This window comes from Sinocyclocheilus anshuiensis, unplaced genomic scaffold (assembly GCF_001515605.1).
Source record: "Sinocyclocheilus anshuiensis isolate Anshui unplaced genomic scaffold, SAMN03320099.WGS_v1.1 scaffold1805, whole genome shotgun sequence".
Lineage (NCBI taxonomy): Eukaryota > Metazoa > Chordata > Actinopteri > Cypriniformes > Cyprinidae > Sinocyclocheilus > Sinocyclocheilus anshuiensis.
In genome coordinates, this window is record NW_015540382.1 from 222,125 (window position 1) to 237,757 (window position 15,633).

The following is a 15,633-nucleotide window of genomic DNA, read 5'->3' on the forward strand; positions in this document are numbered from 1 at the left end:
CGTTTATTCTGTGGCACTTCAAAAAATAGTTTGGCGCTTAGTTTTGTTTCTTATAGGAGCCAATGGCTCCTTAAGTGAATTTTTTATTTATTTATTCATTTTTTTGACTGGAGCCCTGATTGAAGTCATATAAAAGCAGTGGCAAAGGAAAGATTGCATGAGTTAAAATGTTTTATTTTCAGAGTACTGCCGTTGTCTTATACAGTGTGATCTAAAATGCAGCTCCTTCAGTATGTCACCGTTTTGCTCCCAGTTTATAAAGAAAATCTGATGTAAACGCTGTGAGTTTTGATTTGGCCTGAAACATTCTTCATAAATGCTTATCCCTACACAAAATATGTCTGAATTTAATTAATAATGCCACTCGAGCGAGTTTCTTTGGCGTGTTACCATAAACATCTTCCATAGTCAGTTTTCTCTTTCAGGCCAACTACTGTCATGGCAGAGCAATAGTTTAAAGATGGTCTTGGTGATCAAGTTAGTTACTAGATACTAGGAATGGGAAGATTCACAGATTCACACCGGTGCATCGGCATAAAAGTTAACGATGCGATGCATCGATTTAAAAAAAGTGTGCATCAGCTACAAGTCGGCATTTGTATCGTGATGCATCGTTTCTAACATATTTGCATTTGTAAAAAGCGATTTATTTATATATAATCAGTGGATGCGCTATACTTTTATTATTTAGAAAATGACCAATATTTTATATGTAGATTGATTTCTCCTTTCTAAGCTGTTTCTCAAGCGTGTTCTAGCTCTCATCACGCTGCTGCGTGAATCTGAAGAATCACAACACGACGGAGACCCGAGGCCTGTTTCATAAAAGATGCTCAGTAAAGCGGGACTAAAGTTCAAAACCTTACTTGAAATAACCTAACAAATCAATCGGGGCTAAAGCGGTTCCATAAACGACTATGTAAATTCACGCAATCTCACTAATTTGTGCGCTTATTCTCAAGCAGCTCTTAATGTCGATCATGGATCAAATTGATCCACCATGGCAAACAGTGAATACATTTGTGCTTAATGCATTTGAGACGTTGTGTTTTCCTCAGTGCATAACTGACATGTCACAGGTATATTCTTCATCTGTAAATGTTAGAAAGCATGTTTTATGATAGCAGTAACTATAAAGGGACTATTGTAATTGGTAAATCAAATATAAGCTAGTAGTAGGGCTGGGTTTTGACACAAATTTCACGATTCGATTCTCATTCACAAGCATTCGATTACCGATTTGATTCAATATGACTTATTTTGGATATATATCAGGTACAGTACATACCAAATTTTCTCAAGGAAAAAAAATCTCAACTAATGCTGTAAAATATATATGTCAATTGGTACTACATTACTATAATATTGAAGGTTAAAATTGACTGATTTGTTAAAATTACACTTAATGAATTTTTTTAAATAATGAAGTTACAATTACATAATATTTCTACTTCAATTCGTTTTTTTAATATAAACATAATGCAACTTGATGGATTTATTCAAACAAATTAAACATTGAAGAACAGTAAACTGTATAATGAATATGTTATATGGTGCATATATTTAGCAAAATGCCCCTCTCTACAGTTTATTTTTCTATCTGACTGGATTTAAGAATCGATATCGTTCCGTAAAAATGAGAATCGATTAATATCGAGATTTTTTTACCCAGCCCTAGCTAGTAGTACTAATTACTAAGCTCAAATGAGTTAATGTGTGTTTCTTATACCAGTTAAAATAGTCATTTTCTTTATTATTTATTTTCATTTTTAATTCAGTGATTTTAACATTTAATTTAGTTATTTTAATTCTTTAAAGAGCGATTTTAGATTGTAATGTTCTAATGTTCTGCTATCTGTTCTGCTAACTATAAAAGGTACAGCTGTTATAAAACCAGAGAGAAAGGCTGCATGGCTAGAAACTGTATAAAATAAAAATAAAAAAAAGTCAAATAATAGTATGTGAGAGAGTCAGAGCTTGATCTAGGCCTATGTTAAATTTGCTTTATGGAACCAAATCATTTGACAATGAATCGTTGAAAATAAGCCTGGCTTATTAACAGGCCTTGAGGCATAAGAAGTGATCATATTGTTTTCCATTGCGTTGTATTGCATCAAATGTTGTGTTGAATCGAATCGAAATCGGATCGTAATAGGGGAGAATCGCATCACATCGGTAGCTGCTTCATGTTTATCTTTAATGTATCGTATCGTTGGCTATGCATCGAGATGCGTATCGTATCGTCCTCATTATGGAGATGTACATCCCTACTAGATACCTTATAACACATCCTGATTAATGGCACAAATATCGCTCCTTGAATACTAAGACTTGTTGCTCTCACAGAACTACAAGTCAGCACATTTTACCATTATGTTGAGCCGTGTGTGCTGGTCAAGCATTTCTGGTTTTACGTACTTGTGATTCTGTAGTACGTTTTGACTGTGGTGTGTTCATTTATGTGTGGATTGATGAATTTAGAGTCACGCTATTCAAAATCCCAAGTTTAATAATCCTAAATTGAATGACAAATGCGTTTCTTCTCGGAGCAAGAGTCTTGAAAGCACTGATGGATTATTGCCAGAGCGTTTAGCTCACATCAGAGAGGAATAGCAGGAACCGAAAGATCTCATGAAAGGGCCTCATTGCGGTTTCTTTTCAAAGGATCTTGGTTGAAGAGGCTTTCAGCAGGTTTTTCTGAATGTTATCATGCTCCTCTTAGATCTGACCTTACTACCAATAATATGATGCCCGAACCACACATAACTTGGTGTCCTTGTACTGTGGTGTAAATGTGCGGTCACAGTAACAACATTTGGGCAAAATTCCACAGGCAAAGCTTGTCTTGTCAATAGTGTAGCAATGTATGAAGTACAGAAGTCATTTCCAAACAAAGTAGCTTTCTGTTTGGTTTACAAGTCAATCTGTGTGTCCAAAATCCTGTGCAAAATCTGCATGGGGAACCATTTAAAGGGAAGTTCCTGATAGTATGGATTCCTATTGAAAAGACTGGATTTTGCAGTGAAAATTCGGTAAATGTGGACACTGTGAAATTCATATGTAACAATATATAGTTTGCTGTAAATTGTTGCTCAGCTGTTGTTTCTCTCTCATGTAATAACGTGAAGCGGTCCTACTGATTGCCACATACATTTAGAGCAGCATTTCTTTTGTTTGACACATTTCTAACGTCACATGGTGTAACCTTTCAGACCTGCTGTGGTTCTGCCAACATGATACCTCAACTTCTTTAGCCATGTGCACACAGCGTATGTGTTACAGTGAAAGCTGATCACGCTGAGGAGGAAGGGATTGTGAAGGAGTAGTTTGTGACTGTAAGACAGATTTCCCTCTACAGCTTTCAATTAGTTATTGTGAGGACAGTAATTTCCGGTAGACGTAACTGGTTACTTGCAGATGCTTCGCTCGCCAGTTGTGTTGCCAAGTAACAGACGATTTCAAGGATCGCAGCCCACACAACTGAAACTCAACAAAATCTACAGCATTTGTCCTCCCCGAAGGTGAACCGCAGTCACCAAACTGAGGTTACAAAATCTGTGTTGAAAGCATTTCCTTTGAATACCTGATTAGAGTTTGCCTGGCTCTTCCCGTACTGTTGTTCAGCTCTCTTGTGTGCCTAGTGAAGGGTATTAAGTTCTCTTCCTGTGAAGCACAGATGAAGCCTTTTGAATAGTGCACTTGGCCCCTCGCTGGGCCTCCGCTCTGTTGGCAACAGGAGACCGATCGTTCCGGAAGGGTGGAATAGCGCTTCTGGGCTTTGCATGTGTGCCTATTCTTTTAAAGGGGAAAAGAAAAACAGGAAAGGAGGTCAGTAGTGGGAAAGGGCCTTTTGTAACGAGCGATCAGAGCTAATGCAGAGCTGGAGACGAGCTTTGACAGTCTTGATGAAGTAGAACAAAGCTTGCTTTAAAACAACAGAAATGATGGAGCCGCCATAGCTATGTTTGTTGAGCACACTATACGAACGTTTGAATGCAAGCAACATCGACTCGTACAATCCCTTCTTATCAAGTCATCATGGCTACTCACGGGAGGTGTGCGCTCTTGCCAGGCCCGCTGAATGCGGCATTAATAGCTCTGCTTGTTTGTGCCGTTGGACTTGGGCCTCAGTACAATCCCTCCTTTGTTTGTCTTGCAGAGGCAAGCCTGCCAATGGGGACTACCGCAAGGACCCCCGGGATCGCAGCCGCAGTCCCATAGAGCGCATCGGCGCCTCCCCAATGAGTCTCGTTGGTGGTCACCTGTATGCCCACATGCCCATCCTGGCCATGGACCAGCCTCTCGCACTGACCAAAAACATGGACACCACCCGCACTGTCGCCATCTCGCCTACTGTCAGCCCCATTGAGCGCCAGCAGGTAACTTCAGCAGCGCCATATTCCCCCCAAAATGAAAACTGCCATCATGTATTCACCCTCATGTCATTTTAAACCTGTGACTGACTGACTTCTACAGAACACACACACAAAATATGCTATATATATATATATATATATATATATATATATTATTTATGTATTTGTTTTTTGTCCATATAATGGAAATCAATGGGAATGGAACTGTTTGGTCACAAACATTCTTCAAAATATTAAAATCTTTTATGCTCCACACAAGAAAGTCAGTCACCAAACATGAGGTTGAGTAAATAATTTTCATTTTTAGGTAAACTTATCCCTTTAAAAGAAGCAGAAAGCTTTGTACCTTTTTTTAAACGTAAATAAATGCTGAAGTATGTTTGGTTTTGTCTTGATATTGATGTTTAGAATCAAGGTTCATCTTTGTTATTCACGAAAACATGTATAATACGAGTTTTGTTTTGGTATGAATCAGAACTGCCCTGAAACCATGTTTAGCTACATTTCAGTTTTTAAGAAAAAAGCTAAACTATCCACTGATGTGAACAGAAGACTTTATTAATTAATCTCATGAACAGCAAGTCTAGACTCTTCGTAGGTCTCTACAGTGTAGACGTATCTGAAAGCACTGTTCAGTAGTTCTGTTTGTTTGGACACTTGCTTTACTGCTCATATATATATATATATATATGTGTGTGTGTGTGTTGTGTGTGCAGAATCGTCCCTCTGTGATCACATGTGCCCCAGCGAACAACCGTAACTGTAACCTCACCCACTGCACCGTGTCTCACAACGGCTGCTCACCCAACCTGACTTCAAGCTACCGCAGAGCCTCCAACTGTAAGTACAAACAACGTGACCGGGTCAGAGCTGGCACTGTCCATGGATGGGCTACAAAATTATGTCCAATTATATCTCTTAATAAAGACACTGCTGCCACGTCCTTTACACTGGGAACTAGTATTCAATAAAATAGATCTTCAATAAATTAAGTAAACATGAAATGTTTTGCACCTTTTGTGTGTGATCCTGTTACAGATACCGGAAATGGAGCAATTGTGACATGCAGGAAGTGACATCATTTAGACCATTTCTAGTGTATGGTGTATCTAATCTTTTTTTTCCTCGGGTTTTATAGTTTTATAATTGCTCTTATAATTGAACTGTAATGTAGTCAAGATCAACCACCTCATTACCAGTTTTACATTTCAGAAGGTTTAAGAAGGGCCAACAAATCTTTTTGTTTATTGGAAATAAATTGATCCAGATTTGTTTGTAGTTTTTTTTTTTTAAGCTTTTTTTAAAAAAAAATTTATGTTTTGTATATTCTATAAACTTAGAACTGAGAAATGTTAGTCAAACTATGAAAAATCCTAATTTTGTACATTTAAAGTAAATTGCATTATCCAATCACCACATATATGAAGTGTGCATCAGTACTAGAAGATTATTCTGCCAGCCGTATTTAAGTGGTTTCAATACAAAAAAGATGTCTTCCACTTCTGTAGGTTCACTTAAAAATGATCAAAGTTTTGTACAAAGCTAACATAAGTAGATATGAAGTATATTGAAATGTTCTCCCTTCTTGAATCAACCACAAGAATGAGTTACAGATTGACTTCCTGCAAAGTGTTTGTCTCTCAAAATGTCTGTTGTCACATCCGTAACAATGAAATCATATTTTCCTGATGTAATAATTTTTATTTTATTTTATTTTTTTACACCAATGTCTGGACTCTACCTGCAGGGTATTAGTATGAACACATGCACACATACAGGTGGTTCAGTTTTCTGATGATAAATAGTTACATTTCACATTTTAGTGGCTGTGATGCTGGAATTGCTCACTAGGCAATAATAGAAATGAATAAAAGCAAACAAACGTCCCACATTTGAGTTTTTGTACCCTACCTGTGGAAAGTGCCATGTGTTAGCTGTCTGTTAGAGGTCTTGTCTTTGACGTACCGTGTGCTAAGCAGCATTTCTCTGTCTCAGCTAACACAGCCTGCGACCCTGTTATCGAGGAGCATTTCCGCCGCAGCCTGGGAAAGAACTACAAGGAGCCCGAGCCGGTCACAAACTCGGTGTCCATCACCGGCTCGGTGGACGACCACTTCGCCAAGGCGCTGGGTGAGACGTGGCTGCAGATCAAGGCCAAGGGCAGCTCCTCCGGAAGCCCAGACTCCTCTCCCAACGGCCACATGGTCAACCATAGTCACTCCCCTTCCCTCGTGTCTTGAAAAGAGGACCAGCGAACCCCAGTCTTCTTCCAGCCGCTTCACTCTCAAAGCAACCATGCATGTTTTAGCAGAGCTGATGTATAGCTATGTACATAAGAACGCACGACGAGGAGGTGCTCCTTCAACTTTCAGTTGTGCTTTTTTTCCTTTTGATTCTTTTTTTTTTTTGTAAGTATGCTAGTATACTTTTGGCTTGGCTGTTGTGTTATGGGATGCCCATACCTTGTTTTTTTTTTTTGAGATAAAAATCAGCCAGACACTATCGAACCATCTGCCTCAGATACCAAAGAAACTGCTGATGCAAACCTTTCACCCAGAAGCCATTCTTCCATGGTACCGATCGCATTCTGTCTTTCACACTCTCTCCCGGTTGTGTCCTGAATCTGTATGTGTATACTTGAAGCGGAAGGCCTGGACTGATTTTGCACTATGGATGGATGGAGGTGGTGTCCGTTTAGCGTTGGATACACATGATTGGGTGTTCGTTTTGGAGGGTGACACGTGGTGCGGTTCACATCACTTTCGCAGGAAACCTTGGTTAGGGGAGGGAACCTTTTTCCGGTCGCTTCGGCTCTGGCTTCTCTACGGCGCTGACACAACTGGACTGCGGCAGACGTGGGCATTCTTCTGGTTTTGGGTTGGTTTTTCCCAGGCACTGTGGTTTTAGTAGAGTAGACGGTTTAAGGGTAAGCTAGTGCTTATAAGTGCATGTTTTTAAAATAGCTGGTATCTATTATTGTGTAGACATTTCGATCGTAATTCTTTTAGCCGTTTCTTCAGATTTGATTTTATTTTTGTCAGTAACAGTCCTAGATAAACTTACTGCTGGTACAGTTGTACTCCATATTATTATTTTCTATTCAATATTCATTGTGGTAGCTGCCAGATACAAGAGAGAAAACCGCCTCCGGACAGGCCATCTATATATTAACGTTTGGTTTTGTATGTTATTAATCCGTGGTACAGGATGCTGTCGCTTTGCATGACTGAAAAAAGCATTCGCAGCTATGGACAGGTCAACTGCAGCGTTGACAATTTGCGGAAAACGTCGAGCTAATTTCGCGTGTGTGTGGTTGTCGTTCTTCATCTCTTAATTCTGCATTCAGCTTTCGAAACGGACCCGGTTTTCCAACGGTCCGCCTGTACCGAAACACAACACATTCCTCCGATAGGTGAACGTCATGCAGGTCTTGTGCTTTCTCCCGTGTTCAGTGTAGCTACTAACTAGAGACTGACAGGAGGCTGCAGATACATGAGCTCATCCTTACATTCCATCGGCCCTGAATTCAAACACGACGCGCTCTTCAAAAGTACTCGCCGACTCAGATTTCACACTCTGCTCTTTTTGCATGTATTTGCCACAAAACCTTGTCGTATCCTACACGAGACCTCGAGGATTTCATCCTCCGTCACACACACATTTCATGACCAGTTTACTGGGTAGGACACTTTCTCACTTTCTGCTTGTGGCACACGTTACCCTACACGCTGTAGGTAAATCACTTACTTAAAAACAACAAAAAAAAGTTTTTATATAGGAAACTATAAGACCATCATTACGCTGTGCGTAACGAATGTACAGAGAAAACAAATCGTAGGTATTTTTTGAGGAACAAGTAATTTGTTAATGATATGTAGCTATTTAATTTTTCCCTTGTCCTTTATTGTAATCATGCTTTTTTTTTTTCTGAGGAAAAAAGTTGATCTTTTTTGTTTGTAGGTTTTGTCTAAGGTTAAAGTGCAGGAACACAGTTATTCTATGAAAACACTGCGTTAGTGTAATAGCCACTTGTGTATTATTTCTGAAGGCTACTGAGTCTCGACACACTTCTGAACGGAGGCTTTCGACTGTCTCTGGAGACAATTGAACAAACGGACTCGAGTCTGAGTGAGTTACTCCACTCCAGTACCATCGCTTGGGATTTGAGCAACACGATTTTCTATTTGATGTGCGCTTCCAGGAGAACGACGACAAGAAACCAACCATTTAAAAATCTTCTCACTGCACCTCGAGTGTACTTAATTTGTAAATCTGTATTATACCCTCATTTCATGGCCTTGTTTCTCCTTGGAATAAAACAAACTTTTGGCAGGCCATTGTTTTGTACTTTTAAGTAGCCTCGATGAACAATAAAGTGCTCTTAAACCACAGCCCGAGACTTAGGATTCATCCTTTGTGAAAACAGGTGATTACTCTTGGGAAAATATCAAGTAAAACAGCATTTTCTAATGTCAGAATTACTGTAATTCCATAAGAGTTTTAGTAAAAACTCGGTTGCAATTTGTAAACCCAATGAAATAAATTGCAACTATCATCACTGAGCATGTGCCAGGATATATAGCATTTCAGTTGGCTTCATTTTCTCATTACCAACAACAAAGCCTGAGACCATGAACATCATTAATAAAGCTCTTGAGTCGTAATCTTTCTATGGTGATTTCAGGACACGGATGCACCATTACTGTTATTAACCCACTTACCTAAGTGACCAAAAGCAAGGAAATATTACAAAGAATGGATTATGTGAATATAATTTTATTATGTGAACAAATGCACAAAAAAAATGAACCAAAAAAAACAATACCACATTTCTAGACTGTTACAGTGCAATGATAGAGATGATGGCTGAGTGACTGGATCTACAGTACAGTCCACCAGAGATGAGCACATTCACTTGGGAATACAAGAGTTCAGTGCTGTGGTTTACACTGACCCGTAACACAATTCTTCAGTTCAGGTGTTTGCATTGGCATTGAACGCAAGGCTCAGACACCTGCCATAATCTAACACTTTTAATGAACATTAGGCCAGTTTAAAAAATGCCTGAAGACAAAGGATCTTCGTCAGCATATATTCCATATTTAACCGCCCTTGACAATGATGGCTGACGATTTCATTCCCAAAAATTGTCCAGTAGACAAAAAAAATAGGGGCAGGGATATTCCAAAACAACAGGCCTTTTCAAGGGTTAGTTCACCCCAAAATGAAGAATCTGTCTTTATTTACTCGCCCTCAAGTTGTTGCAAACCTGTATGAGTTTCTTAATGTTGATAACCAAACAGTTGCTGGTAGCCATCGACTTCCATAGTATGGGGAAAAAAAATACTACTTTTGTGTTTCTAATATGAACAATGTGTGTTTGTGTTTTGGAACAACATGAGGGTGCGTCAATTATGACATTTCTCATTTTTTCATTTTTGGGTGAACTATCCTTTAAGACAGAACAACACTGGACTGGATATCTAGACCAGAGCAGTTCACAGCAGGTTTATTTGCATCGCTTTAATTCTGCCATCTTTCCTGACACAGCTATAATGAGATTTTACGTGAATTGTTAAGACAAGTATTTCAACAAGTGCACGAAGGACGCATGTGCAGTGAGGTCACTGTATGCAGTTAACAGTGTCTGAAAATGAATACAAGAGAACAGATGAGCTGACAGGAACATCACAGCCAGTTAAAGGAGCTTCATTTGGTGTCTCCAGCGGTTTGGTCCAGAGGCCTTCAAATGCTCTCGTCATCACTCATGTCCCAGATCTGCAGGACAGAAGAACTGGAGATTACAAAGCTGTTCAAATAAAATGACCAAAACCTCATAAAAACACAAGTGAATGAAACTGAGTGTGTAGCAGCTTTTAGGCTGCAGAGATCTGCTCTCGTGATGTTTAAAGTGGAACAGCAGGTGTGCATCATCATCATCTCATGATGGGTTTGGTACATGAACATCTGAACATGCAAAAGCCCCTTTCAAGCACTGATCCTCCACACAACACGCATGTTTGAAGACCAAACTAAACTCGCGCTGAGACTGAAGATAAACGTCCTTTTGAAGACAAAGAGACCAGACATGAGTGTGTGAGTTTGGATTACGGAGGCGACTGGTTGGTGTGTGTGTGTGTGAGAGAGAGAGAGTGTGTGTGTGTGTGTGTGTGTGTGGAGCCTCTTTCTTCTACGGCACACCTGGCTGTCAAAAGCTCCGCATCATTGACATGCTAATAAGAGCCGAACAAAAAAACAACTTCAGCGGCCTTCTCACTTTGAAGTCTGCGCCAAGTCAAAAAAACAAAATCCTCGGAGAGAGATACGTGTATCTGTAAAGAGCGAGCTGAAAGAGACGGGACCGAAGCGCCGAGCTGAAGTGAACACGACGAACAAACTACTGACCCTCAGATACTTTACAACATGCACGATCTCAGCTGAAGACCCTCCTCGTGGCTCTTTTACATAAAACACGAAACCCAGATCAGACATTTAACAACAGCAGAGTCATGTGCCGTCTCTGTGTGGTGAAATACAATTCCCATCAAAGTTCATCAAGAATGAGCTCTCAGCCACGAGCGAAACACTGTCATGTGTAACGTTAATGAGAAAACTAATGTATGACACATTAAATCATTTGTGTTTGTTAGCTCTTTATTTTACAGTCCTGTTCTGCATGTACATACTATGTAGTTATTACAGTTACTACAATAACTAGGTACCCTGAACCTACCCGTAAACCTTACTTTAACCCATGTAGTTACCTTATACTACCCAGTACTTGCTTAGCCTGTAATTACATGAATCATCTTAATAACAGCGTAGAGCGTGTATCATTCAGTTACATGAGTGCTGTAGAGTCGTCTCATGGGCGTGTGACCGCATGTCATACATGTTACACATCAACAAACCCTCGGGTTATATATATACATACATACAGTATGTGTGTGTGTGAGAGCGTCAGATCAACACTATAAAGAATACTCTGCCAAACTAAGAATGAATCCCACAGGAGATTGTGTTTGTCTTCATGAAGCCGTTTCATTCTGAAGTAATTACTGAGAGCAGAACGTCCATGTAAACAGAGCAGAAGATGAGTGACCACCTTCATTTCCCGCTCACATTAACCTGACGACAGGCACACGGAGTAATTATTAAAGCTGTCATTACATAACAACAATTTCAGATGAATCACTGCAGCCCGTGTTCCTCTCTGCCTTCAGCAGCTCAGCTCAGAAGTCCTAAGATTAAAATTACATGAACAAATAAACTACCAAGCTGTACAAGATGTACTGTTGTTTCACACACATTTGGATCACACTTTATTTTAAGGGGGCGGGGGGGTTTAAGGGATCTAAAATATAATCATGCAGAATAAGACATTAATATGTGCTTCATAAGTACTAATAAACAGCCAATATGCTAGTAATATGCATGCTGATAAGCAACTTAAACTCAATTTATAAACTCATATAAATATATATCTAATTTATATATACAGTATATACATATCATTAATAACAATCATACAATATATTAATACATTTTATAACTTAATATATTAATAATGTATAAAATTTGTAAAATTGTTGAACACAAATGACTGATTTACTTTCAAGTAAATTCATAAAAGTGCAGGAGACATGATACACTTTCATGAAGCTGACGCTCTGCGGTAACGCTCAACTTTAAAACTATTTTCAATGTATTGCTCATCTTTCTATAATTATGAATGCAGTTTTTATGATCTTGAATTCATTGAATGAATACAAGAAATATCCTACAAAAAATAATAATAATGTACTTTTACAAATTTATTTGCAACCCACATATGTGTTTAGAGCTGTTTAAACGCTGCTTGATCTGAGCAGATTGCTCTCCTGATTCACACCAGAACACTTTTCACTGGACATTATGGACTCGTGTTTTAGTTAAAAACTGCTGGATTTGTTTCAGCTTGTGTCTTCTCCAGATGTTCACTGATGGACTGGAGTGCTGTGGATTATTGTGATGTTTTTATCAGCTCTCATTCTGACGGCACCCATTCACTGCAGAGCATCCATTGCTGAGACACTGATGCAATGCTACATTTCTACAAACCTGATGAAGAAACAAACTCATCCTGATCTGAGATGGCCGGAGGGTTTTTCACTAAATCACAACTGACCAACTCTTCCAGTAGCTCAGAATATCAGATGTGAAACGCAACAGTGCTCCGTTTAGTTTAGTTTACTGTGCTTAAAGACTTCTCTCTTCATGAACACAAGTGAATCGTGTTTCAAATACACCAGAGTTCCTACTGAAACCTTCTTATTTGGTTCAGTCTTGGGAATGTCATGCTCCCGTGTAGATGTTGTTCTTGTATGATATGTCCCTGCAGCTTTGTTTCCTAACGGAGTTGAGTTTTTCCTAGGATTATATTCATCTGTGTCTCCTCAGTCTGAGTCCACGGGTTTGCTTGGAAATAAAGCCAAGGCTCGGACCAAAGCAGCTGATCTGCGGCATGTGTAAGCATGAGATTCACTCGTGTCGGGATGACCAGACACTTTCATTCTCCTCGATCCAGACCTCCAGCAGCACCAGCGATTAAACAGGTTAACTCTAACAGCACTTTGGTTGAACTACTACAACCAGAGAAATATTCCAAATGATTTTACTATCAACAGAGATCTGTAACTGAGCTGGATTAGCAGGAACAAGTCTGCTCAGGTTTAACACACACAGGTGAGTGAATGAGGAGATACAGCTTCACAGCACCAGCCATCATTCTGGGATATTTCCAGATATATTGATATGAAGCGATCTTAGTGATTCACGACACTGTTGTGTTGCTTTTGTGCCCTTTTTGAAGCTTCAGTCTTCATTCATTGGAACTGAATAGAAAAGAGCAACTGGTAGATTATTCAAAACTCCTTTTGTGCTCCAAAGAAATTATACAAACGATGGATAAGTAAATGACGAGAGAACGTTCTTTTCTTTAAAGTGATAGTTCATGCATTTGGATGACCCAGGGAGAGAAACCCTGCATTCTGTCAGCTGTTCCAGTAACAGATCTGCAACACATGCCCACAAAACAAATCCTAACACACAACATAACATAAAATAAAAGAGCTGTATGAGACTTATTTTACATCGGGTTTCTATGAAGTCTGCAATTTCATCAGCCTGTTACCATTACAGCTTAAAAACATGATGCACATTTTTTTTTACACATTTTTTGGGGGATATCTGATGTATTGAAAACAAGCATTAAAGAAATGCATGAAATATGTGTATATATATATATATATATATATATATTATGAACAATTAACAACATTTTAAATTTATAAATATACTAGTAAATATAGTAAAATATTATACTCTCTCAGAAAAAAAAGGTGCAAAAGCTGTTTTCAAATGGTCAACTTTCAACTTTGTACCTAAAGTGTACATATTAGTACCTAGATGGTAAATATTAGTAGCAAAGTAGTAAATTAGTAGTAAAGGTACCACCCCGGTAACAGCTTTTGTACCTTTTTTCTGAGAGTGTAGAGTACTGATAGTTTGTTATAATGTTCTTAACTAATATTTACATTTGAGAGTATTGTCATTTAAAATAAAACATGTACTGTATTGTTCACTGTTAGACACCCAGTGCAATCTTAGTGGTTAACGATTGAACCTTACTGTTACCAAAATGTTAAAGAGGACTGTAGATGTACCCTAAAAGCAGCTCAACACTGGGCTAATTTCATTAACTAAAAACAATAATAAATGTAATTACTTTGAATCAGAGTTATTCAAATATTATTTATATACTATTATAGTTGAATAGTTAATATTTTATTTTATTATATACTTACATTTTACACTTTAATTTTTACATTTTTAGGTTTTGTTTTTTTGTAATTTTTACATTTTACTATTTAATTATTATTTCAGTTTTATTTTTAAATTTTTTAATTCCACTTAGTTATTTTAGTGCTTCGACTTAAAAGTATTTAGTTGCCAAGGCCACATTTCTAAATTATTTTAGTTTAGGTTTTTTTTTTTATTTAATATTTTGTTTTATGCTATTTCAGCTTTATTTTAATGAACAGAAATGTTTTAATAGTTTTTAATTAACCTGCTTGAATAAAATACACATGAACTGAAATAAAATATTTTAAAAAGTTTACTTTTACTACTTTTTTTATTACTTGCCATTTTTTATTTGTTTATTTTAAGTTAGAGTTGAATTTGAAGTACCAAAATAACGAAAAACTAAGAAAACCAAAACTTAAGAAAAACTATTTAGACATATAAAAAAAAAAAAAAACCACTTAAAAAAAATCTATATATTGTCACTTCCTGTGCAGCACACATCTGATACATTTAAAACGAGCTATTTTTATTCTGTGTTCATTTTATGTACAACAACATTTTCTCTAACATACATAAAAACAACATGGGACAGAGCAAGCGTGTAGCCTGTAGGTTTGTGTAAAGTCGTCATGTTTCTGCAGACTGCACACAGCAGATGGGTGGTGTTAGTGCGGGCGGAGGTTACTGGCCGACGTGGAAGGGGAAATTTAGTCTCTGAACTCCTCCTCCAGCCGTCCTGCCATCGCTTGCTCAAAAACTCACTTCTACACACATCTCCACACTCACTCCCTCAGGACAATGAGTCACTCGCTTCAGCCATAAACACACACACACACCCAGTGCTCATGTCTGCTGTAAAGATACTTTATACTGTACTGGAACAGACTAGCAGAGAAACTATCAGGCAGGAAGTACATTTGGTGAAACTAGTGAGTCTTTCTCTCACTCTTCCTTCTCTCGGCAGATTCACATAAATAGCGGCTAGTGAAACAGCGCAGCGTCTCTCCAGGGTGTGGTGGCGCTGCAGCTGTGGTTTGTTGTTGTTCGGATGGATGGAGGCCCCCGCTTGACTCCGCTCCATCCTGGCTCTGTCTCCCTCTGTGACACATTTCCTGCCCCACATATCAAGGGAAGGGCCATTTCAGGGTCCCGCTCTTTCCGGAGTGAGCTTTCTTCCCACCACAGAGAAAAAAAGGCTGGTGTGCCTTGCGGCGATGTAAAACTACGATTTAAAGGAAACCTTCGACCCGAAATGAAAATCCTGTCATTATTTACACAACTCATATGCTCATATCTTTAACATGAGCACAAAATCACAAAATGAGATTTTGAGCAGAACATTCAGACAACAGTCAAAGTCAATGGGAAACCCAGGGTTAGGGCTGGAAAAAAAAAAAAAAAAAAAAAAAAA

The 15,633-nt window shown here is 38.5% G+C and overlaps 2 protein-coding genes across 5 annotated transcripts in view; one reads left to right on the plus strand and one right to left on the minus strand.

Annotated features, from left to right (window-relative positions):
• Positions 1 to 11,137, plus strand: part of vgll4b (vestigial-like family member 4b) — a 45,576-nt gene extending 34,439 nt beyond the window's left edge. For 2 of the 3 annotated variants that reach the window (XM_016484606.1, XM_016484605.1), the window contains 3 exons: positions 4,160 to 4,379; positions 5,093 to 5,216; positions 6,372 to 8,768. In XM_016484606.1, the coding sequence (XP_016340092.1) occupies positions 4,160 to 4,379; positions 5,093 to 5,216; positions 6,372 to 6,616 (589 nt within the window). In that variant the 3' untranslated portion in view covers positions 6,617 to 8,768. Of the gene's footprint in view, positions 1 to 4,159; positions 4,380 to 5,092; positions 5,217 to 6,371; positions 8,769 to 10,529 lie in introns of those variants that run through there. The other variant, XR_001634118.1, reaches the window with a different exon arrangement.
• atg7 (ATG7 autophagy related 7 homolog (S. cerevisiae)) overlaps positions 9,784 to 15,633 on the minus strand; it is a 78,756-nt gene continuing 72,906 nt past the window's right edge. The window contains exon 20 of one of the 2 annotated variants that reach the window (XM_016484603.1): positions 9,784 to 10,154. In XM_016484603.1, coding sequence (XP_016340089.1) covers positions 10,122 to 10,154 — 33 coding nt within the window. In that variant the 3' untranslated portion in view covers positions 9,784 to 10,121. Of the gene's footprint in view, positions 10,155 to 14,699; positions 15,445 to 15,633 lie in introns of those variants that run through there. The other variant, XM_016484602.1, reaches the window with a different exon arrangement.